The sequence below is a fragment of the Rana temporaria genome, chromosome 2 (genome assembly GCF_905171775.1).
Source record: "Rana temporaria chromosome 2, aRanTem1.1, whole genome shotgun sequence".
NCBI classification, from domain to species: Eukaryota; Metazoa; Chordata; class Amphibia; order Anura; family Ranidae; genus Rana; species Rana temporaria.
In genome coordinates, this window is record NC_053490.1 from 102,348,049 (window position 1) to 102,374,889 (window position 26,841).

The 26,841-nt window shown below is 44.5% G+C and overlaps 1 protein-coding gene across 1 annotated transcript in view; it reads left to right on the plus strand.

Moving 5' to 3' along the window:
- The window catches only part of TNS2 (tensin 2), a 272,141-nt gene that overhangs the window by 128,833 nt on the left and 116,467 nt on the right, over window positions 1-26,841 (plus strand). Inside the window, 2 exon segments of the mRNA XM_040340630.1 lie at window positions 4,233-4,338; window positions 13,770-13,807. Of these exon segments, the coding sequence (XP_040196564.1) occupies window positions 4,233-4,338; window positions 13,770-13,807 (144 nt within the window).

Here is a 26,841-nt window from a genome sequence, read left to right on the forward strand (position 1 = left end):
ATGCACAATAGTGACACAACCAAAAAAAGGTATAAATTGCAAGAACCAGACTGTGTTCAATGGTCAGCAAGTATCACCATCTAACGTCTTTTCAGTTGAATTTCTTTGCTCAGATACCTCCATGGATATTAAAGTGGAGCTCCACCCATTTTTTTATGTTTGTCTGTGCTGCATGCCCTAATCTCATAGTGTTCAGAATGGACAATTTTTATTTATTTTGTTGCTTGTAAATACCTTTATTTTGTAGTCCTTCATTACTTCCTCCTCCTTATTAGCCTAGGCTATTAAGTCACAAGGCTATATGCAAGGTTTTCTGGGATAGGCATCATGTATCCCAGTAGTCCTTGCAAATAGCCTATTTGCATCTGACACTCCCGTTGCTATGGAAACCTGACTGAAACCTATTACATCGCTTGTGCAGCACTGAGCATGTGCGAGATCTGCAAGGCTGAAATCCAGGAAGTCATACAGTCTGGCTTCATGATGCCCACACTTAAGATGGCCACGGTCTATTTCTAGATTATAAACTAACTAAATGCTCTAACAACCTAACAAAACGGACCTTAGTTTACAGACTAACTTTACTAGACTACATGAAGCTTGTGTATTAGGGCCCTTTCACACTGGGGCATTTTTCAAGCGCTTTAGCGTTAAAAAAAGCGCCTGTAAAACGCCTGAAAGAAGCTGCATCTGCAATCCCAATGTGAAAGCTCGAGTGCTTTCACACTAAAGTGCCTGAAAAACACCCCAGTGTGAAAGTGGTCTTAGCGTTAAAAAAAAGCGCCTGAAAGAAGCTGCATCTGCAATCCCAATGTGAAAGCCTGAGTGCTTTCACACTGAGGCGCTGAGCTGGCAGGGCGTCAAAAAAAGTCCTGCATGCAGCTTCTTTGCAGCGCTTTAGGAGCGTTTAATACACCGCTCCTAAAGCCCCCTTCCCATTGAGGAAGCTTTTTTTAACGCCAAAGCGCCTGAAAAGCGCCTCAGTGTGAAAGGGGTCTTAGCAGCGCTTTACCAGCGTTTTTCGGGCGCTGGCAGTGTGAAAGGCCTCTGAAAGCACTTGGGCTTTCACATTGGGATTGCAGATGAGGCTTCTTTCAGGCGCTTTACAGGCTTTTTTTAAACGCCAAAGCGCCTAAAAAACGCCCGAAAAACGCCCCAGTGTGAAAGGGGTCTTACAGTAGTATTTATATTTAAAAAGTGAAATTGTGGGTGAAGAAATTACATGGACAGAAGTAGTAAACAGGAGCTTACAAATGGGTTTCTGATTGTTTTTTGGCCCAGCCATAGTTGGCTGCAGTCTTGTCATACCTCCTGACAAAATCCAGACAGCGTGTAGATGGATATCAGTAGCTTTGGTATGGCTTCATAGCAAGGACTTGTAAATGTTTTTTTATTACTGTGTGAACACTTATTTACTATATATTTTCTTAGACTGGTAAATCCTACCTGATTGTTTCTGGGCTGAATTTCCTTGGATTCTACTGATCCTTTCCTCTCCTCTGTATTTTTAGCTGCTCTTTGAATGGACGACAATTTCCGAAGAGCAGTTAAGACAGTTTGTCCCATTATATCCTTACAGCTTGGCCCACGGCTACACCCATCAGCTTAATGAGTGGTCTACATACATCTTCCTGTCACCTCCTCTTCAACATTGTTTTCTTACTGACGTCAAATACTGGAGCTGTGCAGCTGTGCAAAAAAAAAAAAGAACTACTGCATATTTATCATCCCGTTTTTTACTGTCTGTTTATCTCTTCTGCTGAAAACATGTCTTCAGTGAAGAATGCTCAATTATTATTAAATCATTACATTTTAACCAGCTGTGCTCAGCACTAAGAACCTGAGCTAGACAAGTGTTATGCACTGGTTACCTATTTGGGTAACATTAAAGTCAAATGTCAGTTTGTACAATGGGCTAGGTTCACATAGCCCGCCCTAACTTTGCGGCGGCGTAGTGTATCGTGTTTACACTACGCCGCCGTAAGTTAGCGAGGCAAGTACATGATTCACAAAGTGCTTGCCTGCTAGGTTACGGCGGCGTAGCCTAAAGCGAGTGGGCGTAAGGGCGCCTAATTCAAAATAGGCTGAGGGGGCGTGTTCTATGTTAATTTGTGTTGACCTGACGTGATTGACGTTTTTTTGGAACGGCGCATGCGCTGTCCGCCTACATATCCCAGTGTGCATTGCGGCAAAGTACGCCGCACGGGCCTATTGGTTTCGACGTGGACGTGAATGACGTAAATCCCTATTCACGGATGACTTACGCTAACAACGTAAAATTTTCGAATTTCGACGCGGGAACGACGGCCATACTTAACATTACTATTCCAGCTATTTGATGGAATAACTTTAGGCCTGATAATGCGTTACGTAAACGGCGTTTCTGTACTGCGTCGGCCGGGGCGTACGTTCGTGAATAGGCGTATCTAGTGATTTACATATTCTACGCCGACCGCAATGGAAGCGCCACCTAGCATTTTTCAAAAAGTTTTTAGCATTCCCTAAAAACACTACTAAAATACCACATAAGTTAGTTTATGAAGTCGTGCCGTATTTTAGTAGAGAAAGGCTGCAGTAATTTACCGCCAGGGGTAACTAGCATGGTTGTTAAGGAGCGGGTGGCGGCGCCGTATAATTTTTTAACTGATGAGTCATCAGCTGTCAGTTTAAAGTAAAAAAAAAACAATTGCAGGCAATTAAAAAATCTGGAAAAAACAGTGTTACCCCCCCCCCCCCACACACACACACCCTCCGGGCCTGGTATGGATTTTGAAAGGAATCCCCGTGCCAAAATGTAAAAAAAAAGGTGTGCCCCCCCCCCTCCAAAATCCATACCATATCCCAATCAGAGCAGGCAGCCTGGCAAGTCAGCAAAGAAAAAGGACGAGTGAGCGTCCCTTCCTCAACCATACCAGGCCACATGCCTTCAACGTGAGAGGGTGCTTTGGGGCAGCTTGTCCAGATGTTGATGGGGACAATGGCCTCTTCCCCACAACACTTGCCGGTGGCTTGCTCACCCCCTCCCTTTCCTGACCTGCCAGGCTGCATGCTCGTAAAAGTGCCTGTTATGGATTTTGGGGGGACCCCACGCCGTATTTCTCCTATTTTTTTTTTTAATTGTGGTCAATTGTTTTTACTTTCAGCTATCAGTGGGGAAGCCCACTGACAGCTGATAACTCATCGGTTGTTAAGGACATGGCAGCCTCCCATCCCTTAACAACCAGGCTGTTTATTGGTTGGTAAGGATGCTGGCGGTTGCTGGTTCCTTAAATCTTACATGCTCGGACCACTACTTATTTACCGCATGCATTTTTTTTTGTGAATTGACTTTCACTCCTGTTTTATGTGGTATTTTCCCTTATGCAGTAAATACCACGTAAAGTAGTAGTGAATTTACATTTTCAGGATCACATGTGGTATTTGGGAAAACACCTAAATCCAGCATACAATCTGGTTTAGTGAATGGAGCCCAGTGTCCATCTTTTCCCATACGTTAACAATACTCTTCTTCACATTGGCAGAAGAATATGGGATTCAGTTGAGGCTAAATCGAAAAGCTGTTTCACAGCAAAGAACCATGTGCACATAACGCCAAGCCAAGGCAACTCCATGTAGCCATCACCACCACACGAGGTCAGTGTCTTAGCTGATAGCCCTATCTTGAAAAGAGACACCTTTTTAAGGTAGTACCCAGGTTGCATTACATTGACTGCCCTCTGCCGCTCATTTTAGGCCTTCATGACCTTGTCTTTTGATTAAGAGTAAGTAGTGGTGGGGATAAAAATGTGGTGCATACCACACAGCTATGAAGGGAAGTGTCGCAAAGAAAGGACAACTTTGTGTCAACTAGTGATGAGCTTGACTGTTGCCAAACACTTGAAATCAAGGGACTGTGCCCAAAAAGTGGAAATGTCTGGTCATCCTATATTATGTAACATAATTAACAATAGAAAGTGTATATTAACTTTAAAAGAAAAATATAGCTTTCAGTTAAAGTTGTCTCTTCCTGTGTTTGGCACTAAATTGCTGTTACTCTAACATGTTGTTGATTTGTTGTGGGCATGTGCTGCGTATTTTGTGAGCCCACAATTTTAGTGGTGATTTGGTATTTAGACTTCATACAAGTTATAACTTTGTTTTTTAAGGAAAAACAAGCTGTAAGTATTCTGTGCTGACTCTTTTAGACTCTTGGTCTGTGGTCTTGTTTAATCTCAGTTTTGTTTCCGTTACAGCCTGCAGGGGGTGAGCGTCACATCTTTCAAGAGAAAGGTCTGAGAAAGAAGCGGCTGTGTGCCGCCTGCAGTGAGCCTGTCGTGTCCCAAGGCAGCGTCTGCAAAGGTAAATGATGACAAGTACTCTGCATGCCTTTATTCAGCCTCAGAAGCGACCTCTGATGGTCTTATCAGTTATCAGTTCCAGTCGGAAAAACTGCCATGACAGCTTTTGGCCAGGAAAACTGGCCGTGTGTATGCTCCATGTCAGTTTTCTTGACAGGAATACCGCCGGGAATCGCGGCAGGAAAAATTAGAACATGTTCTCTTTTTTTCCTGCCGCGATTCCCGGCGGTCTTTTTCCCGGCAGTTTCCCTATGGGAAACACTGCGGTGGAGCATACACACGGCCGGGATTCCCGGCCTCAGCTCTCACCACCGTTTTCCAGAAGTGACACACCTCTCGTGTGTAGAGGGGGAAAGTGACCAAGCAGGTTCTCAGTTTTCCCCCCGGGATTCCCTGTTGACTTCTTACCGCCGGGAATCCCAATCGTGTGTACGAGGCATAAGAAGGAAGCATTAGTTACAATGTTTCCTGTTAAAAACTTGGCAGACTGCCCAGATATTTTCGAGGTAGATTTTATTTTGGTTTTGACTGGAATTACACTTTAACCTATGTAATATGTATCGGTCAGTGGTACAGTATATGTATAAAATCTTCAAACAGAAGCTTAATTTTAATGCTAACATGTTTTAAATCTAGGGAACTACATACTCATCTAATCAGTTTTTTTTAAGGCTCCATGCACACAGAAGCTGATAAACTGCAGTTTATTGGCAGTTTGTCGTTTTTTTAAAAAGCCCATAAACTGAACTGTTAGCCTATGTGTCCATGCACACATGGGCGTTTTTTAGCGTTAATGAGCTTTGGAGTTTTTTGGCTTTTTTCTGAACGCCCGAAATTTGCGTTCAAAGTGCCGTTTTCGGTGGGAAAAAATGCAAAAAACAAAACACTGAAAAACGCTCAAAAACGCTGGCACCATCGTTTTTGTTAGCGTTTTTTTATCCATTGAAAAAAAAAGCTAAAAGACGCTACACTGAAAAACACTAATAAACGCTATTGCAAAACCGCTAAAAAACGTTGAAAGGCTCCCTGCAAAGCTACTGGAGTTTTTTTATAGCATTTTTTTAGCTTCTGTGTGCATGGAGCCTTATTGGTGAATTATTTTTGTGATTGTTCTTTGGCAAAGATGCTTTAATTTGATTACGTTGAAGTGCAAATAAAATACATATTGTTTTGTTTTTGCTTCAATGTGATTTCATTTTATTTGTGTATGCATTCACTTTGGATAATTTTCTAGCCAAGACACATGCTAATGTCTGGCATATGGGGTGGTCACTCAAGGTCAAAAAACATAGAATGCAAAGCTGAATTGGAAAACCATATATTGCACCACGTGTTTTTATTTATCTGTATTGTTTGGAACTCAGTGTACAGTAAATGAGAACAGTTCTAAATCCAAGTCTCTGGGGCTTTACATCATTTTGTCGATAGGAGTCACATTTCTTCTTAGCCAAAATGTAGTGCTTGTGGTCAGTGTACATTACAAAGCATTGTAATTGTGTGAATTAACCATATAATATAAAGCCAAAGTTGACTTAGAGGAACCCCCCCCTTTTTTTAAGGGGGGGGGGAGGTGTCAAAAACAAATGTAGGGTGTGTATACTTGTTTAATTTGTTATTCTTTTTTTTTTTTGAAGCAAGTTACAATTCGAAATCAGGTCTGCTTTTATTGGCTTATTTTTTCTACACAGCAAAGCTTTTCTAGCTACTGCTACGGATGCTTTTAATTTACGATAATACTTAACTTTTAGGTTTTTACACGTGGTCAAATATTTTCTGCTGTTTGTGCTTTTCGGGAGGTGGTTGCTGACTGGAGTACCCTGGTGGAAGCAGACTAAAAGTGTATTTCCACTTTTAAAAGTATTGGTAAAAAAAGTTTGGCGCCCCTTTAACTTCCTAAACCACCACTGCGCACAAGGAAAAAATAAAAAAAGTGCCTACAGCTGCTACTTAAATAATAATAAAGTCTGAAATGTGATTTTAAGTGAACAAATAGTAGCGCTCTGTTCATAAACAATATATAAACAATACTAAATATAAAAATGAATCACCACGTGATAGTGAAACCAAATTTACATATGAAAGGTATAAAATAAATTAATTATGTGCTCAAAACATTCATCCGTAAACACAAATGAAAAAAATGAAATGGAAAGTCCAAAATCAAGTCCGTGATTATTATGTGTGTTCAAGTGATTAAACTCAATCAAATAATCCTCTTTAGATAAACTTGAAACAAATCTTCCACCACACCATAGGTGATTGTGAATCCACTCCCATAAGAATTAAACTCACCAGAGAGCTATGCCTTGCACTCTCATGCTCGGCTATAAGGCTTAATACACCCACCAGAGTTAACAAGCAATTCCAACAGTGCTCATCAAGGAGAACAACTCCACATGTAAAAATGAAAAGTGCTTCCAGTGGTGAAGTATATATAAAAAAAAGTATTTATAAAAAGCACACAACACCTTCTCCCATTGCACTTGCATCACTACAAAACATAAAGGCACTTCAAAGGAAAGCTTCTAAGAGAAAGAGGCTTGCAGCAGTAAGCTTCTGTCCATTGTTAAAGTATAACTAAAGACAATTTTTTTTCCCCGTTTTGGATAAGAGTAGAGAGAGATTAGAACACCTGTCAGTTCTTATTGCTGTCTGTGCATCAGTTAGGGAGATTCACCCTCTCAATTATGCCGCGTACACACGATCATTTTTCAGCATTCATCATTAAAACGGCCTTGCCCTCACACCATCGTTTTTAAAAAATGATCTAGCAAAGCGCGGTGACGTACAACACGTACGACGGCACTATAAAGGGGAAGTTCCATTCGCCTTTGGGCTGCTTTAGCTGATTCCGTGTTAGTAAAAAACAATTCGCGCTTTTTTGTCTGCGTGATGAATGTGCTTACTCCATTATGAACGGTAGTTTTACCAGAACAAGCGCTCATGTCTCATAACTTGCTTCTGAGCATGCGCAGGTTTTTTACGTCGTTTTAGCCCACACACGATCATTTTTTTACAACCCGAAAAACGACATTGTTTAAAACGACGTTAAAAAATGCAGCATGTTCGATTTTCTTTTTTTTGTCGTTTTTCAGGACATTTTTGAAAAACTATGTTTTTTTCATGCCGAAAAATGATTGTGTGTACGTGGCATTAGTCCTGTTTACTGTTATTATCAAAAATCCCCAATTTTGGGTTGACATCAGAACTCTAATAGAGGGGAAATCTGCCAATGAGGACACCACTAGTTCCTTGGTGACACACTTGGATTTCCTCACTTTAAAGCAGTGGTCATCAACCCTGTCCTGCAGGGCCCACTAACAGGCCAGGTTTTATGTATTACCTTGGGGAGATGCAGTCTAGAATACTGCAATCACTGAGGAGCAAATGATATCAGCTGTGATGTATTTCAGTTACCGTATCTTGCAAACCTGGCCTGTTAGTGGGCCCTGCAGGACAGGGTTGATGACCACTGCTTTAAAGGGATTTTCTCTCACTTCCTTTTTGGCTATGGGACAGGAAGTGAAGGGAAATCTCCCTAATGGCACACAGATGGCAGAAAAAAATAAACTGGTGGGGGTTATAACCCTCCATTACTCTATCCAAAATCCAGTCCACTTAGTGATGGACTCCTTCATTGTTGGCACATAAGAGATTAAGGGGAAATTGCAGCACAGATACCCCTTCAGATTTGTGAGGCGTATCTGGCTTTACCAATGAGATGGTCATGTTCACCTAGTCTTGGAAATACTGCATTTTTCTATAGAATCTCAAGGCTTGGCTGGATTGATGCAACACTGCCTTAAAATTAGTGGGTTTCCGAAGCCAGATTCTGTCACTACTGCAGTTACCAGTGGCTTTTAAGCTGCCCAGAATGTTACCTTAATTAGCATATTGGGTAAAAAAGGGCACTATCCAGAATATCGCATTTGCAACCACAATAAAGGGCATTTCTACCAGGTAAGCTGAAAGTAGAACATTTTAAATAAATCTTAGTTTCAACTAGTTACAATTTTTCCATCTTTTTTTTACAATATCTACTACACAGTAGCCTGCTTTCCATCTTAGCTTTATCCAATGTAAGGGTAGATAGGGACATTATAGTACATGATGACTGTCTATCACTTTGCAGTTTCTTCACTATTCCCCCAGACCACACAAGTGCTGTATACTCCCAGGAGTTAAACCAAACCATGCCTGTTAGCATGTCATGTACATGTATGAAGGCAACTGTTAGATGAATACTGATGGACCCAAGGCATTATGTCTACGAATGATATTATCTGTTAGCTAATCTAAAGAAAGTTGGCAAAAAAAAAATCTGATATCCCAATGTGGTTTTGTGAATTATCAGCTTTCCCAGTGTCAACCCTTAAACTGCAGATCATAGAAAGATTTTGTAGTTTTTTTTGGCTCACAGTTTAGCCCATGAGGTCACAATTAAGTTGTCTGTGAGCGCAAAACCTCAGTGGTCGGTGATGTGACCAGGGAGTTCACATTACAGTGAATGTCACAATGTCACATAGAGTTGTGAGTCACAGTGATGTGATGACTTTTCCTGTAAACCATAAAAGAGGAGCTTTCAGAATCCTCATTAAACTGCATTTAGCTGGGACGCCTAGTTGAGGGTGGCTTAATACTAGGCTTTGGATAAAGCTAGATTATTTGTAGCCTGTTGACTGACTTTCTCGTACGAACAGTTAAAATTGTAAACTTATTATGACTGGCTTCAATTATAGTTTCTTATACTGAACTAAAGAAAACAAATACTATTTCCATTTGCGATAAGGTAACACGAGAACTGTACAGCGGCCACCAAAAGTTGCTGCTTCTTCCTTTAGGCCTTGTACACACGAGGGGATCTGTCCGATGAAAACGGTCCGCGGACCGTTTTCATCGGATATGTCCGCTCGGAGATTTCTGTCTGATGGTTGTACACACCATCAAACAGAAATCCGCGCGGACAGGATACGCGGTGACGTGGCCGCGACGATGACGCGGCGACGTGCGCGACCCTGGAAGGTCAATGCTTCCACGCATGCGTTGAATCACTTTGACGCATGCGAGGGCTTTTGGCCGAGCGGACATGTCCGGTGAGTCGTACAGACGACCGAACATGTCCGACGGACAGGCTTCCAGCGGACATGTTTCTTAGCATGCTAAGAAACATTTGTCCGCTGGAAACCTGTCCGATCCGCCGGAAAATTGTCCGGTCAGCCGTACAGACGACCGAACATGTCGGCTGAAACTGGTCCGACGGACCAGTTTCAGCAGACATGTTCGGTCGTGTGTACGAGGCCTTATAGTATCACTTGCTTTGTTCTCAACTGTAGTCTCCCGTAAACCCTACAAACATATCAGTTTTCTGAAAGGTAATGGTTGCATAGGTCAAGGCACATGACAGTACTTGGGTATGCTGATTTACCACTCAGGTAAGTCCCTTGGGACTACATCCCTGTGAAAGACGTTGTGTTCACAGCGTCTTCCCGCAGGGATGTAGTCCCAAGGGAGGAGGCGAGCACACTGACTAACCCCCAGCCAGAACGGCTCGGATGATGGAGGCAAGCTTACTGAGAAGAAACAGGAAGTGAGAAATTCAGACAAAGAAAAAAAACATTTAGAAGGGAAATCGAAGGAAAAGGTAAGTGAACCAACAATGCACTAGCTTAAAGGAACCTATTTAGAAAAACAAAAAACAAACCTTTACAACCCCTTTAAGATATGATACAACCTTAATTCCAAACTTAAAGTGGAATTCCACCTGTCCATTTTCAGCACCCTCCATTAACCTCTATGGAGTGGCTTATGCAAATGGGCTTGTTTCCGTTTACACCCGCCTATCTCCGATCCGATCTGGCAAAAACAAATGGAAGGGGATCCGTTCCCCTCCATTTGGGCAGATCGGATCGGAGGGCAGTCGGGTGAAAACAGACAGTCAGTCTATTTACATCTGACTGCCCATAGAGCAGAGTAGGCTGTGTCCGTGTCCGCTCTAAATAAATTGAGTGGACATGAACCTGTCATCCGCCTGCTGTGCTCTGTTCTGCTCAACAGCGGACAGGTCCCCTGCTGAGAAAACCGGAGTTAAGTGGAGTTAAGTGGAGTCCAGCCTGTTGGCAAACTGTTGGCACTATATAAATCCTGTATAATAATAAATAATAAAGGCCCGTACACACGATTGGATATTCCGACAATTGTCTGACAGATGTGTTTTGTCTGGTAATCCGACCGGGTGTATGCTCCATCGGACAGTTATTGTCGGAATTTCCGACAACAAATGTTGGCTGTACATGCTCTCAAATTGTCCAACAACAAATGTGATCTGTTGGATTATGCGATTGTGTGTATGAGGCTTTAGAAAGATACCTATTTTCAGACCACTCCTGTCCGGTCATGTAATCTCCTGTGACAGCCAACAGCGCTGCAGGGCGGAGGAGAAAGTGCTTTAAAAAGAGCTAGTAAAGCCTGGAACTGTGACGTCACCTATAGGCTTCAATGTCCCATCTATTGTCGGCACTCCCTTCTCTCCCCTAAAATTGGAGGGGGGGGGGGCTAGACCAGAGCGGGCTGAAAATAGGTAAGTATATCTATCTTTCTTACAAACGTTAGTAAGCTTAAGTGTTGGGGGGGATAGTTTTAAGAGTTGTTAGTGTTAAGATGGAGTTCCAGTTTAAAGTTAAAATCCAGGTAGATAAAAATAAAACCAATGTTATGTTGTCATGTGTATTATGAGGATACATGTATTTTTGAATGCAACGTGTGTAAGTATCCATTTTGATGTGGTATCAGCCCTTTCTAATACCCAAAAAAGACAAAAGCAAACAATGTCCAGTGATGACCATCTGAAGTTCCTAAATGCTGCAAATGAAATCGTCTGTCATCTTTTTTTCCAGTGGTAGAACATCATATGTGTTGTCCAACACCTTCCCTTTATTATGCCTATTATGAGCACAGTTTTCTTACCCCAAGATCAAACATCTAATACATTGCAACCTACCAGTCCTTAGATGTTAGTTTTAGTTTTCATTTTTCAGAACATATTTAGCAAATACAGAAAGAACATGTTGATTTTGCTCGCAATGCAGTATCTTTGTCACTGCCTGCACTGGAAGAAAAAAAAAACATCTCAGTTTCCTTTTCTAAACCCCTCACCTCTCGTGTGATGGAGATGAACAAAAGCAGAGAAGTCCATCCTGGGTGGCAACCATGGCTACCTCCATAGATACACTGGAGGATCGATCGTAGCCACCCAGGGACAGGAAGTGTGCTTTTCTTGGGATTATTAAGTGAAAATAAAGATAAAAAGAATGCAGACTGATAGGCTGCAATGTATTTTTGTTTTTGTTTTGTTTAGATACGCTTTAAATAGAGCAAGATACAAGAGGCTTCTATTGCATTATGAGGGTGGAGCCAAATCAGAACTGTGCTTCCCAGAATTATCCTCAATGTAATGTTAAAAAATTTTGTTCGGGTGAACCCCCCGTAAGTATTCAGACTATTCTTTATATGCCTGAGTATCATGGAGTCAGGGTAGAGCAAAATAAGTGATTTTTAGGTTCCTGACTGTGCTACTGAAAATTGCCTGCGGCTAATCATGGATGATGATACAAAGAGTGCCCATGGTGTTGGCTTTCCCAACTTTATTTTATAGCCAAGTACTTCCTGCAGTGGCTCACATAAACTAATTTTGTAGATTCAAATACTTTTTTTGTTCATGCTATGTCTGGATCAAATGCAATTGTTTATTTCAGAATAGGGAATCTCCAGCTCATATCACATATAGTACGTAGCGGTTTTGAAAAGACAAACAGTTCATTAAAAATATTTGTACAGTCACATCCCGTGGGACTTTACATCTGTATGTTGAAGCATTCCAAGTCTGACATTAAGGCTTCATTTCCATATACGTTTTTACAGCCACTTTCTTTAGCATTTTTTACAGCTGAAAAAACACCTGTCCATGTTATTTTTTTATTGTATTCATTATTTTTTTGAGCTGGAGCTCAAAAACGCTGCGGTAGCGTTTTTGAGCGTTTTTGCGCGTTTTTGAGAGTTTTTGAGCACTTTTTAACGTCTGGCGTTTTTACAGCTCTACTCTGGAGCTTCAGAACGCACTGGTCCTGGGTTTTTTTTGCAGCTTAAAAACGGCTCATCCATCTATAGCTCAAAAACATCATGGTGGGCATGAAGCCATAGACTAACATGGAGAGATGTTTTTAAGCTGCAAAAAACGCTCAGAAAAGTGGCTGTAAAAACGTCCATGGAAATGGAGCCTAAAAGAGAAGTAATATTGCAAGTCTTACGAATCTGATCATTCAGAACTAAACAATAGGATCCCCACATGATAGCCTGTTCACCTAACATGCACTGTCATACACTTGGTTGACTATCACTGCTTGAAGACAACTTGCACTGTGCCTTGTGTAGAAGGGTAGCAATGAATAGAAGACATTAGAGCTGCACGATTCTGGCTAAAATGAGAATCACAATTTTTTTGCTTAGAAGATAGATCACGATTCTCTCACGGTTCTCGCGGCGTAACATCATCTTTCACATTTAAAAAAAATTGGGCTAGCTTTACTGTTTCTTTTCTTTTTCTTATTCATTGAAGTGTATTTTGTGCCAAAAAATTGCATTTAAAAAGACCGCTGGGCAAATACAGTGTGACATTAAATATTGCAGCAATTGCCATTTTATTCCCTAGGGTCTCTGCTAAAATATATATAAATGTTTGGGGGTTCCAAGAAAAATTAGAACATGTTCTCTTTTTTCCTGCCGCAAATCCAGGCAGTCTTTTTCCCGGCAGTTTCCCTACACACGGCCGAGATTCCCGCCCAAAGCTCTCACCGCAGTTTTCCAGACGGGAAAACCTCTGGTGTGTACACAAGGAAAGTGACCGAGCAGGTTCTCGGTTTTCCCCCCTGGATTCCCGGTGGACTTTTTACCGCCAGGAATCCCAATCGTGTATACGGGGCATAAGAAGGAAGCATTAGTTACAATGTTTTCTGTTAAAAACTTGGCAGACTGCCCAGATATTTTCTTTTGACAGCTGATAAGTCCCTCCGCTTGTTATATGAAAGAATCGGCAAACTCTGCATTGGAGATCGTCAGGGGGGTTGAATCAAGATCACAATTTTTTTAACGATTAATTGTGCAGCTCTAGAAGGCATCATGAAGTGTTTTACTCCCACTTCACTTCCACAATCCTATGTTGTTGTTACAGTTTTTCTGTATGACAGATTTCCTGTTTTTTGTACCCATGCTCCTGAAAATGGTGGCAACAGTGCTGGTTTGGTGAGGCTCTTTGCAGACAGCAGTTGGAGAGAGGGCTTGGCACAGCAGTCATCAGAGTTGTGTGTTGGTGATTGGCAATAATTTTCTAATGTTCTGTGAGCCTTATCTAATATCCTGTATTTTTCTTTTGTATTTCAGTATGCAAGATTATAAGTCATAAAAGATGTGAAGGAAAGGTGAGACCAACATCCAAGTCATTCCCTGTCTGTCATCTGTAATGTGCATTTCTCTTTGGCTATCCATCGATGTTGGCCAGTACTTGCCAGATTTGTGGACTTGGCTGAGCATTTGTTTTTTGTCTGACAAATTTACTTTATACTCTTATTGGGTTGCATTCAGTGTTATTTACAGCCCAATTGTCCAGGGCCCATATAATTCCTACTTTCTGGCAATTAGAAAATATGACCCTATGTGCCAGTTTGCGTAGAGTAGGGAATAGGTAAAACACCTGCCATTTTTGTGTGTCTTGACAGGAGATTGCCTTCACCGCCTATTCTAGAAACACAACAGGAAGTTCAAGTAAATCTCTACAAAATGAGAAAAAAATCCCCTCTCAAGCCTCGTACACATGACTAGTTTTCCCGGCAGGAAAACTGCCAGGAGAGCATTTGGCCGGGAATCCTGACCGCGTGTTCCCTAGCAGTTTTCCGGTCAGAGTATAACCCTGCTCTCTATTTTCTCATCGGGTTTCCCGGCAGAGTGTTTCCTGATGAGGAAACCGGTCTTCTGTATGCTTACCTGTCCGAAGGTAAACCCACGCATGCTCGATAAGCCTTTGACGCATGCGCGGTAGCATACAAGGCATAGTGTGGGGTGTAGCAAGATGGCGGCAACGTCATCGAATGTGACGAGTGCCTGCTCGTCGTAGTTGATGACGTCACCGCGTTCTTGCCATTCAAAAGAACGGCGGTTCTTTTGAATGGCTGTCCGTATGCACGGCTTTGCAAGAAAAGCTTGCCAGGAATCCCGTCAGGGAAAACCAACGTTTTTTTTTCCTGACAGGATTGCCGGTCATGTGTACAGGGCTTTAGACAGTTTTCTCCTCTCCAGTAGATTTCCAATCATCATCTTTTCCAGTGACAAACTTAAAGTGGAACTAAGCTAAAAGAAAAAAAAAATGCTAAAAAGTAGAGTTTTTATTTTTGGCAGAACAGACATGCAAAGTTTTTTTATTTTATTTAGTGGTCACTGGCTGCAGTGCATTCGCAGAGTAGTGTAAGCCTTGGCTTATTCCTGGGATCTGTAAAATACCAGGAATTGAGTCAAGTACTGGGAACGATGTAACTCCTGTGCATGTGCTTAGGAGTAGCATCATCAGTGGTGGCTTAATAGTGACACGGGAGACATCAGACCTGAAAAGGGCTGGCAGAAGATTTCCACAGCATCCAAACCATAGAGGGACATTGCAGAAATGACATTGATGGAGAAAGCACTCTAGTTGGTAAGTGTGTTATATTTATACCTGCATAGTAGGGCAATAGAAGATATAGTGCAGCGCAAAAATAAAATGAAATCAATTGCAGGATAATAAATGATATATAAATAAATACATAAAAGTCCAAAAATGTGAAAAAATCCAAGATTGTGTGACAACAAATTCCAGGAATCTTCACCGGTGACTTTTAAACTTCAAAAATAAAGTGATCCCTCCACCATTAGGAATGGCTACTCTCACCTTAAGGTATGGACCCCTGTTTTACCAGGCAGTCATACAAGCAGAAATCAAAACGTGAGATACACCAGTTGATACGATGTGTTTAAACGGATTCCTCCCAACTTTTTCGGATGGGAATAAGGGACACCTATCAGAAAAGGTATACAGGCCTGATAGGTGTCCCTTATTCCCATCTCAAAATGTTGGGAGGAATCCGTTAAGAATCACCTTAAGGTGAGAGTAGCCATTCCTAATGGTGGAGGGATCACTTTATTTTTGAAGTTTAAAAGTCACCGGTGAAGATTCCTGGAATTTGTTGTCACACAATCTTGGATTTTTTTCACATTTTTGGACTTTTATGTATTTATTTATATATCATTTATTATCCTGTAATTGATTTCATTTTATTTTTGCGTTGCACTATATCTTCTATATATTTTGTACCTTATTGGATTTTGTGATTATCCTTTTAGTGTCCAGCTTGCATTATTAGGGGAGGGGAACAGTTTATTCATACACAATTTTTTTTCTCTGATTGCATTTCCGTTTTTTCTATAGTAGGGCAATAGCCCACCCAGCATACATCAATAAGGTTCCGTTTTATTTACCCTTATTACTCCCCCAGTAACAATGATCACTAAGACAAATAAAAAAAGGTGATTATCCACAGTGGCACAAAGAAAAGGGAAACGCAACCTAGCGCAATAAACCTTTAATTAAAGTGGATGTAAACCCTCCATACACCCAGTGAAGTGAACAGCCTCAGATGATACACAAATCTCCCAACATAGGTTTTACATGTATATCTGCTGTCTTCACATTTATATACTGTTTAGAAAGTTGAGATTGTGTTAGGAGAATTTCTCTTCCTTTTTAACACATAGTGTGATGTCTGGGTATACAGCCAAGATAGCTAAAATTGCTGATTGAAGGAAAGGCACACACCCCCTCTCATCATAGGCGGAGACTCTAAGAGGTGTTTTGTAATAGGGTCAGCTCCCTGCTAATCTATTTTAGCAACCTCCCCAGACTGAAGATTCAGTCTGTTTTTGTCTAAAGTGTCCAAGAATTTGTCAGGAGTTATCAGATATATGAGCCCAGCTCAAATTTCATGAATCAGGTTTACATCCACTTTAAGCAGACATAATGCACAATAAGATTGCATTCACAAGGGTTAAAATGAAAAATGCATCCTGAATATGTCCACCACAAACTCTGGATCTATGGCAACCCATCTATAGATGACTTGACTCAAGCATCGGCAGGAGACATCATTGTGCAGTGTGGGATCTAGCTGTCACTGTCAGAATCCAGTGGGGGAACTGTAACAACCTGCCAGCCTCACCTACAGATGATCCGAAGGAGATAGGGGTCCAGGGAGGGAGAGACACACAGTTCACTGGCTCCACCTACGATCTCTCCGGCAGCCAACAAGAGACAAGCGCCAAATTCAGGGGAGGAGGGCCCGGGATGGCCTCTCTGTGGTGGAGGGAATGAGAAGAGCATGCACGTTTCGGAGGCATGGCCTAGTTTCTCAAATGAGAAACATTGAGATGACATTTGAGAAAGGTGGCCACGTGTTTTTGGTACAGATTGTTTGGAAGCCCTGGTTGGGCAGTTTCAAAGTGCAGCTGCATTTATCTTGGCACGTCTTTATTGCGGACTTTGGAGTCTATGTTTTACACTGACTGTACCTCAATGTGGGATATATTGGCTTTTGATTCTCCACAGTGGGGACACAGCAAGAAAAACATGGCAGGAGTTCCAACCCTTCCCCACAGTATCTAGAACTAAAAAAATCAGTTTTGACTTAATATATAATTTAACATCAATAAACGAATCAATTTCCACAAGGAGGAAATAAGAGGACCACATGCACCCCAGGCTCCCCAATTTATGCTGACTGTGGTAGCTAACCATCGTCTGCAAAGTTATCCTAATTACAGCATATTGGGTGGGGGATTTAAAGCCTAACTTTTGGTTTTGGTCTCATTATACACACATGGCTATTTGAAACATCCCTGTACTATGTGAGCTTAGAACTATGAAGTCTTTTCAGTCCCTTGGACGTCAGTCATCATTTTACAGGGTCATTATGAATAGGCCCTCTGTCCAATTCATGGGTGGAGGCTTCTCAGCTAAATATAGACCAAAGACCTGTGAAGGTGAACACCTACTATTAGAGAGGCTTCATATGTGGATAAAGCTCCCTTGTGCCGTGTTTACAGGACTCCCGCATGGCACTGGAAACATTTTCACCTCACAATGATTATTTTCCTAGAAACATGACTCGCTTTACTGGTAGATTTACATGATTAGTGGCCAAGCAAACCTGCCACTGTCTTCATTTTCAGTAGTAAAGTTTTTATTTAAAATAACTAATATTGTGTTTACTTGTTTTCTGTGTGGATATAGGTAGATTCAGGTACAATGGATTAACTTTAAGGCGGTGTAGCCTAGCCTGTTTAGGCTACACCGCCGTAAATTAGCTAGGCTAGTAGTGATTCTCAATCTACTTACCTGCTAATATACGGCGGCATAGCCTAAAGCGGGCGGGCGTAAGGGCGCCTAATTCAAATTGGTTGGAGAGGGGTGTGTTGTATGGAAATGAGGCTTGACCTCACGTTTTTTGAAGTTTTTTGCTACTGCGCATGTGCCGGGCGCCTACATTTCCCAGTGCGCATTGCGGCTAAGTACGCCGTACAGGCCTATTGATTTTGTCGTGGACGTAAACGACGTAACTCCCGATTCGCGGACGACTTACGCAAACAACGTAAAAAATTTGAACCTCGCGGCGGGAACGGCGGCCATGCTTTAACATTGTTATTCCACTTCATAGGTGGAATAACTTTAGGCCGGCTAAGGCTAAGGCCTTACGGAAACTATGTAATTTTTACATAATATACGCCGGCCGCAATGGAAGCGCCACCTAGCGGCCATCAGAAACATTGCAATCTAAGATAGGACGGCGCAAGCCGTCGTATCTTAGATATGTTTAAGTGTATCTCTGTTAGAGAATACACTTAAACATAGGTCGGTGCAGATTCAGAGTTGAATGAATGAATGAATGAATGAAAAAAAACTTATATAGCGCGGCACATGCGAACTGAATCGCTTCTGGGCGCTTGATGTTTCGTGTCTCATGACATCAAAAGAGCAGAGTTTTGATCCGTCTTCTGAAAGTCAGGTGGTTTTCCTCCAACCGAACGCTGGTTGGTAAAGCGTTCCATAGTCTCGGACCTTGAAAAGCAAACCTTCTTTCTCCTTTGGACTTGTATTTGGTTTTTGGCACCTTGACCAGATTTTGGTCAGTGGATCGCAGAACGCGATTAGAATTGTGAGGTTCTATCTTGTCGCAAAGATATTGCGGCGCCTTCCCATGGATGCACTTATGTGTCAGGCAGAGTGCTTTAAATGCAATTCTGTCTTTTACTGGCAGCCAGTGAAGGGTTCTCAGCGAAGGTGAGATTGATTCCCATGTCCTTTTCCCAGTCACCAGTCTGGCGGCCGTATTCTGTACGACTTGCAGACGAGCGATTTGGTACTTTGGGAGCCCGAGGTACAGGGCGTTAGCATAGTCCAGTCTGGAATTCACGATTGTTCCCACCACGACTGCTACGTCTTCTTTGGGGATAAATGGAATAAGTCTGCGTAGTAGGCGCAACAAATGGTGCGATCCGCTGACTACTGACCCTATTTGTGCGTCCATTGTCATGAAGGTGTCGAAGATGACTCCTAGACTTTTGACTTTGGAGCTAGGGGTGATGATTTGGCCCAGAATGGGCGGCGGTGTCCAGGTTGTTGCCAGTTGACTCTTTCGGCTGGCGTGAAACATAAGAAGTTCTGTTTTGGAACTGTTGAGTTTGAGATAACTCTTAGTCATCCAGTTTTCTATTGAAGAGAGACATTTCTCTAAACTGAGATGATGATCCTTTTTGTTGCAGATGCGAAAATACAGTTGTGTATCGTCTGCATAAGAGTGATAGAGTAGTTCTTGGCTACTGATAATATCAAAGAGAGGGCGAAGATAGATGTTGAAAAGCACCGGCGACAGGGGGGATCCTTGGGGGACTCCACATGACACCGTGCGTTTTTCCGACGTGAAAGATCCCAGTTTCACTGTTTGTGATCGGTTTTCAAGAAAGGAGGAAAACCATGGTAAATCACCTTCTGCGATTCTGGCTACCTCGGCCAGTCGCATCAGTAACATTTTGTGGTCTACTGTGTCAAAGGCTGCGCTTAGGTCCAGCAGAACCAGGAGACAGGATTCTCCCTCGTCTGCGGCCTCGAGGGCATCGTCCCATATTTTGAGTAAGGCCGTTTCTGTCCCGTGTCCGGGACGGAAACCTGATTGAAATGGATCGAGTAGATTGTGGGTATCCAGATGCTGTTGCAGCTGTTGTACCACTACTTTCTCCATTATCTTGGAGAGAACATTTAGGCCTGTTATGGGGCGGCGGTGAGTTGGGTCCTTGGGATCCAAGTTAGGTTTTTTCAGGATGGGCTGGATTGTGCCCTCTTTCAGCAGGGATGGCACTATGCCTTCCTTAAATGACTGATTTATAAGCTGTGTGATGGGAGGCGCCAGAATGTCGGCGCATTCCTTCAGCAGCTTGGTGGGAATGATGTCATTGGGTGCTGTGCTGTTCCGTAACGCACCAATGATATTTTTTGGTGGTATCGATGGAGATGGGTTCCAGAGTGAACTTAGTTGATTGTAGAAGGTTTCTGTTGGTGTTTTGTAGTTGATTGAAGAGGGGGCTGAGGGGGGTATTATTTTGCAGAATACTTACCCGGATTCTTTCGATTTTGTCAATGAAGAAATCCGATAGTTCATTACAGAACTCTTGGGTGTCTGAATTGGGACTTCAAGACATCCCGGATTCATGGTCTGGGTGACCATCTTGAATAATTCTCGGGGGCGGTTCATGGCGCTGTTAATCGTCATAGAAAAATGATGTTTCTTTGCTTTGAAGATTTCTTTATGATATTGTGTTGTTATTGCCTTGTAGATGATGAGGTGATCTTCTGAAGGGCTTCTTTTCCAGGCGGCTTCCGCCCTTCTGCGCTCTTGCTTCAGAAGCGACAGCTGGTTGTTGAACCAGCCGGACTTTTTTTTCCGGATGCGGACTTTGCGTTTCGGTGCTACTAAGTCGGCTGATTGTAGCAGAGCGGCATTTATGGCATCCAGTGTATCTGAAGCTGTTAACTGAGGATGAATAGTTTCGATTCGGTTTCCCAAGGTAGATTTGAAGAGTTCCGAATGGAGCTTCTTCTGAGATCTAGCCCAGTGTATTGTCACCGGTTTGGGTGCTTTTATCACTGGTGGAATTTTGGAAATTATGGGCCAGATCCACAAAAACCTGACGTAACTTAAAAAAATCCAATTTAAGTTACACTGCCTTAAAGTTTCTACCTAAGTGCCTGATCCACAAAGCACTTATCTAGAAATTTCAGGCTGTGTAACTAAAATTCCGCCGGCGCAAGGCGTTCCTATTCAAATGGGGCGAGTCCCATTTAAATGAGGCGCGCTCCCGCGCCGGCCGTACTGCGCATGTGCGAAGTTACGTTACGCCGAGTTTTGAGGATCGCGACGGCTTAAAGTTGCGTCGGGGAAAAAAAAAAATGACAGCGGCATGCATTCCTGAGGGAGAACTCCATGCCAATTTTCAAAGAAAAAACCGGCATGGGTTCCCCCCCCAGGAGCATACCAGGCCCTTAGGTCTGGTATGGGTTGTAAGGGGACCCCCCCTACGCCGAAAAATCGACGTAGGGGTCCCCCCTACAATCCATACCAGACCCGTATCCAAAGCACGCTACCCGGCCGGCCAGGAATGGGAGTGGGGACGAGCGAGCGCCCCCCCCCCCCTCCTGAGCCGTGCCAGGCCGCGTGCCCTCAACATGGGGGGGTTGGGTGCTCTGGGGCAGGGGGGCGCACTGCGGGCCCCCCCACCCCAGAGCACCCTGTCCCCATGTTGATGAGGACAGGACCTCTTCCCGACAACCCTTGCCATTGGTTGTCGGAGTCTGCGGGCGGAGGCTTATCGGAATCTGGGAGTCCCCTTTAATAAGGGGGCCCCCAGATACCGGCCCCCCACCCTAAGTGAATGGATATGGGGTACATCGTACCCCTATCCATTCACCTGGAGGCAAAAAGTAAAAGTTAATAAACACACAACACAAGGCTTTTTAAAATATTTTATTATTCTGCTCCGGACGCCCCCCCCTGTCTTCGTTATTTCAATTTCGATTTCAAACAGGCAGCCAGCGCGGTCTTCTGTGGCGTCAGGGTCTTCTGTTCTTCCGATGTTGCCTCGTCGCCTGTTGTCGCTGTAATGATGGAAGCGCGCCTTGCATCCCATTTATATAGGCATCACCGTCCCATCATGCTCCGGTAGGTACCCACGTGGTGGGTGCACGTGGGTAGGCACCCACCACGTGGGTACCTGCCGGAGCATGATGGGACGGTGATGCCTATATAAATGGGATGCAAGGCGCGCTTCCATCATTACAGCGACAACAGGCGACGAGGCAACATCGGAAGAACAGAAGACCAGAAGACCCTGACGCCACAGAAGACCGCGCTGGCTGCCTGTTTGAAATCGAGCTAACACACAAACATAGCAGGCAGCCAGCGCTGAAGAAGAAGGCACCGGAGAGCTGCAGAAGAACCGGGGTTCGCCGAGTCAAGAGCGGAAGAGGGGAGAAGATGGAAGAAGCCCCCCGGAGTCCGGAGAAGCCCCCCCCGGAGAGCGGAAGAAGAAACCCCCCCCGGAGAGCGGAAGAAGACCCCCGGAGAGTGGAAGAAGAAGCCCCCCCCTGGTAAAAGAGCTAATAACGAAGACAGGGGGGGCGTCCGGAGCAGAATAATAAAATATTTTAAAAAGCCTTGTGTTGTGTGTTTATTAACTTTTACTTTTTGCCTCCAGGTGAATGGATAGGGGTACGATGTACCCCATATCCATTCACTTAGGGTGGGGGGCCGGTATCTGGGGGCCCCCTTATTAAAGGGGACTCCCAGATTCCGATAAGCCTCCGCCCGCAGACCCCGACAACCAATGGCAAGGGTTGTCGGGAAGAGGTCCTGTCCTCATCAACATGAATGAATGAATGAATGAATGAAAAATTTATATAGCGCGGCACATGCGAACTGAATCGCTTCTGGGCGCTAGTTGTTTGTGTCTCATGCCTTTCAGAAAAGCAGGGTTTTGATCTGCCTTCTGAAAGACAGGTGGTTTTGCTCCAACCGAATGCTGGTTGGCAAAGCATTCCAAAGCCTGGGGCCCTGGAAAGCAAACCTTCTTTCTCCTTTGGACTTGTATTTGGTTTTAGGAACCTTGACCAGATTTTGGTCGGTGGATCGCAGAATGCGGTTGCAATTGTGCGTTTTGATCTTGTCGCAAAGATATCGAGGAGCCTTCCCATGGATGCACTTATGTGTCAGGCAGAGTGCTTTGAATGCAATTCTGTCTTTCACTGGCAACCAGTGAAGGGATCTCAGCGAAGGTGAGATTGATTCCCAAGATTTTTTCCCAGTCACAAGTCTAGCGGCCGTATTCTGTACGACTTGAAGACGAGCGATTTGGTACTTGGGGAGCCCGAGGTAAAGGGCATTTGCATAGTCCAGTCTGGAATTCACGATTGTTCCCACCACGACTGCTATGTCTTCTTTGGGAATAAATGGAATAAGTCTGCGTAGAAGGCGCATCAAATGGTGCGTCCCGCTGACTACTGACCCTATTTGTGCGTCCATTGTCATGAAGGTGTCAAACGTGACTCCTAGACTTTTGACTTTGGAGCTAGGGGAGATGGTCTGACCCAGGATGGGCGAAGGTGTCCAGTTAGTTGTCGGTTGTCTCTTCCGACTGGCATTGAACATAAAGAGTTCTGTTTTAGCGCTATTGAGTTTGAGATAACTCTTAGTCATCCAGTTTTCTATTGAAGAGAGACATTTCTCTAATCTGAGATGATGATCCTTTTTTTGGCAGATGCGAAAGTACAACTGCGTGTCGTCTGCATACGAGTGATAGAGTAGTTCTTGGCTACTGATAATATCAAAGAGAGGACGAAGATAGATATTAAACAGCACCGGTGATAGGGGGGATCCTTGGGGGACCCCACATGGCACCGCGCGTTTTTCTGACGTGAAAGATCCCAGTTTCACTGTTTGTGAACGGTTTCCGAGAAAAGAGGAGAACCATGGTAAGGCATCTTCTGAGACTCCGGCGACTTCTGTTAGTCGTCTCAGTAGCAATTTATGGTCTACTGTGTCAAAGGCTGCGCTTAGGTCCAGCAGAACCAGGAGACACGATTCTCCTTCGTCTGCGGCCTCGAGCGCATCATCCCATATTTTCAGTAAGGCCGTTTCTGTCCCGTGTCCGGGACGGAACCCGGATTGAAATGGATCGAGTAGGTTGTGGGTATCCAGATGCTGTTGCAGCTGATTTACCACCACTTTCTCCATTATCTTGGACAGAGCATTTAGACCTGTTATGGGACGGCGGTGAGTTGGGTCCATAGGATCCAAATTAGGTTTTTTCAAGATCGGCAGGATTGTGCCCTCTTTCAGCAGGGAAGGCACTATGCCTTCCTTAAATGACTGATTTATAAGCTGTGTGATCGGAGGCGCCAGGATGTCGGCACATTCCTTCAGTAGCTTGGTGGGAATGATGTCATTGGGTGCTGTGCTGTTGCGCAGCGCACCAATGAATTTTTTTGTGGTATCAATGGAGATGGGTTCCAAAGTGAACTTAGTTGATTGTAGAGGCGTTCCGACGGTGTTTTGATTGAAGAGGGGGCTGAGTGGAGTATTGTTTTGCCGAATACTTACCCGAATTTTTTCAATTTTGTTGATGAAGAAATCCGATAGTTCATTGCAGAACTCTTGGGTGTCTGAAGTGGGGACTTCAAGACATCCCGGATTCATGGTCTGGGTGACCATCCTGAAGAGTTCACGTGGGCGATTCATTGCGCTGTTAATCACCGTGGAAAAGTGAAGTTTCTTGGCTTTGAAAATTTCCTTGTGATATCGTGTAGTTACTGCTTTGTAGAAGTTGAGGCGGTCTTCTGAAGGACTTCTTATCCAGGCGGCTTCCGCCCTTCTGCGCTCTTGCTTCAATAGCGACAGCTGGTTATTGAACCAGCTGGACTTTTTTGCCCGGCTGCGGACTTTGCGCTTTGGTGCTGCTAAGTCGGCTGACTGTAGCAGAGCTGCATTTATGGCATCCAAAGTATCTGAGGCTGCTAGCTGAGGAGGAATAGCCCCAATTCGGTTTCCCAGGGTAGATCTGAAGAGTTCCGAGTGGAGCTTCCTCTGAGATCTAGCCCAGTGTATTGTCACCGGCTTGGGTACTTTCATGACTAGTGGAATTCTGGGAATTATGAAGCTAATTGCATGGTGGTCTGTCCATGGCAAAGGTTCAATACCCAGAATGTTTATTTTCAGATTTTGTCTGAAAATTAGGTCGAGAGTGTGACCTGAAGCATGCGTGGGTCCGCATATAAGTTGCTGAAGACCTAACCCTTCCAGGTGGTCGATGCAGGCATCCGCGATGGGATCCTGTGAGGAGTTGGCCCACAAATTGAAATCCCCGAGCAGCAAAAGATGATTGCTGTTAAGGGAGTAAGTGGATATGAACTCCGTTAATGCTGAAATCAAATGCGATTTGGGCCCAGGGGGCCTATAGCAGAGGAGAATGTGAACGGTCTCCTGAGAGTGAGCTTGAAGTTGAAGCGTAAGAGTTTCCATAAAAGGTAGAGGATTTTGAAGGACCGGTTTAGTGATTGCAATATGAGACTTATGAATCACCGCCAGGCCTCCTCCTCTTTGCCCTATTCTATTTTCCGTTAGGATACGATAATTTGCTGGTACCAGTTCTCCAAGAATGGTGTTGCAATCGTCTGACAGCCAACTTTCTGTAATGAAGAGGCAGTCCAGATCGTTTTGTAGTAAGAAATCATGGATTTCTGATCGGTGTTTAACTGCTGATCTAGTGTTAAGCAACGCACATGATATGTGCTTGAGCTGTGTTGAATGGTTGAAATTTTTGATGATCGATCGTCGATCGATTCTCAAAAGTTGATCTGATTTTAAGGCTTTTTTGGTGACGGCAGGTAATATTGTTGCGAATTGTCTCAGACCCCAAATGGTTTCCGCAGAGTATCGCAATTTAACCATTGTTGCCAGTCACCGTGGGCGGGGTGCGGGTGATCGGTGAGAGAGGATTCGGAGAATCCTCGCTCTCAGCAGTCCTTGGTCCAGAGGAAGGCAAAAAAACCCTGGGCAAGCTGGCCAATGTGCTGCGGCAGGGAAAAAAATTCCTTCCTGATCCCTAAAGGCGATCGGCTTCAAGCCCTGGGTCAAAGACTGCTGAACTTAATGAGGGGAAAAAGAGGGGGGGGGGGATGCTGGGTGTCACTGTTGCTGGGGTGCACCAAGATGGCCGCCAGGCAAAGATACAGGACCCAGGCTGGGGGGGCAACCAGGTTGGTAAGAAAATGATTCCCCCAATCTGGTTGCTTAGCAGGGGGGTGGAGGGGACCTCTGGGGGTGCGGGGGCGATAATCAGAAAGACCCGCACTATTGGTGGCAGGCGCAGGGAGAAAACGGACGGAGCGCCGGTAGGCCGCGGCTGAAGCCGCGGACTTTCCTGAGGCGCGGCGGCCGCGGAAAGTAGCAGGCTGGCGCGGGCGTGTAAAAAACGCCGAGAAGCGCCGAGAATACACCCAGGTGGGGTGTCTAGGGGCCACCACAATCGTGGGTGGCCGTGCGAGTGGGGATGCCGAGCCCAAGAGGGGAATAGAGAGCCGCAGTGAGGGGTCTGAGTGACGGCTGCCCTGAGAAGGACGGCCGTCAGTGGTTCCCCTGGATGGTAGGCCCTGAGAGGCAGGGTCTTACCTGCGGCGAATGAAGGAGTCCACGAGGAGAGAAGAGAGCTGGATTCCTGGTTCCCAGTAGTTCCTAGTAGCTGTTCCCTGTGCAGGACAGGTAATGGTAGTCTGCCTAGTAGCTGACTGTCAGGTCTGGGTGGGAGCAGGCTCGTAACGGAAGGTCCGAAGCACCCTACTCCACCTCTGACACTGACTGACAGGGTGCTCTGGGGTGGGGGGGCCCGCAGTGCGCCCCCCTGCCCCAGAGCACCCAACCCCCCCATGTTGAGGGCATGCGGCCTGGCACGGCTCAGGAGGGGGGGGGGGCGCTCGCTCGTCCCCACTCCCATTCCTGGCCGGCCGGGTAGCGTGCTTTGGATACGGGTCTGGTATGGATTGTAGGGGGACCCCTACGTCGATTTTTCGGCGTAGGGGGGGTCCCCTTACAACCCATACCAGACCTAAGGGCCTGGTATGCTCCTGGGGGGGAACCCATGCCGGTTTTGTTTTTTACAAATTGCCGTGGAGTTCTCCCTCGGGAAAGCATACCAAATGCCGTCGCTGGAATGGGCTTTTACAAGGTGTGACTAGTTTACACTTTGTAGAACCAGCCCTAATTTTACACTTGCAAAATAACACTTACGGCGCAAAAACGAAGCTAGAAAGCTTTGTGGATCGCCTTAAGTG